Source organism: Fukomys damarensis, unplaced genomic scaffold, assembly GCF_012274545.1.
Source record: "Fukomys damarensis isolate Sample0158 unplaced genomic scaffold, DMR_v1.0_HiC HiC_scaffold_31992, whole genome shotgun sequence".
Classification (NCBI taxonomy): Eukaryota; Metazoa; Chordata; class Mammalia; order Rodentia; family Bathyergidae; genus Fukomys; species Fukomys damarensis.
Window position 1 is genome coordinate 1 of NW_022932904.1, and position 680 is coordinate 680.

Sequence of the window (680 nt, forward strand, 5' to 3'; positions counted from 1 at the left end):
TTAGTGGGTTTCTATCTACCCTAGATCTCCCGGACCCCGTTTTCCCAGGAAGCCCCTGAGTTAGCGGCTTGCCCGCGCTCCTTTGCTCAGTCCCGCCTTCAGGGACCATGCTCATCTGTGCCTTTGCCCTCCTCCCAGGTGGCTCCTGCTCCTGCGCTGGCTCCTGCACCTGCAAAGAGTGCAAATGCACCTCCTGCAAGAAGAGTGAGTGGGACCCTCTGTGCCCTCCACCCCGTCCCCGCCCCAACCCGTGCGCAGCCCTGCACACCGTCCTGGGGGAGTTGAGTAGTCCGGGGACTGGGGTCTTGGAGGTGGAAGCTGGCCCCTCCGCAGGGATCCCCGTGAGGGAGGGCGGGAACCCTTCTCCTCTCTGCCCAGTGCTCATCTCTGCCGCCCTGTCTCTGCCCAGGCTGCTGCTCCTGCTGCCCCGTGGGCTGTGCCAAATGCGCCCAGGGCTGCGTCTGCAAAGGGGCTTCTGAGAAGTGCAGCTGCTGCTCCTGATTGTGCCCAGCCCGTCTCCCACCTGTACAGAGAGCCACAGAGACCTACCTGGAAGTTTTGTTTTGTTTTGTGTTTTATGACTATGACCCGTTTCCTAAATTCCTTTTTCTACGAAGTTATGTGATGATAATAAAGTTGACTTGCTTGTGACCATGGTTTGCTTGGTGTTCCTTGGAAAG

At 58.7% G+C, this 680-nt stretch overlaps 1 protein-coding gene across 1 annotated transcript; it reads left to right on the top strand.

Annotated features, from left to right (window-relative positions):
• The first annotated feature begins 42 nt into the window (after positions 1-42).
• On the top strand, positions 43-530 carry LOC104870924 (metallothionein-1E-like). The gene is made up of 2 exons (XM_010636987.2): positions 43-204; positions 410-530. The coding sequence occupies exons 1-2, from the start codon at positions 108-110 to the stop codon at positions 499-501; spliced, it is 189 nt and encodes a 62-aa protein (XP_010635289.1). The 5' UTR covers positions 43-107; the 3' UTR covers positions 502-530.
• Positions 531-680: the final 150 nt, after the last annotated feature.

Coding starts and splice junctions, on each gene's coding strand:
- LOC104870924 (XM_010636987.2), top strand. CDS start 108: ATGCTCATCTGTGCCTTTGCCCTCCTCCCAGGTGGCTCCTGCTCCTGC. Junction 205..409: donor ATGCACCTCCTGCAAGAAGA/GTGAGTGGGACC, acceptor GTCTCTGCCCAG/GCTGCTGCTCCTGCTGCCCC.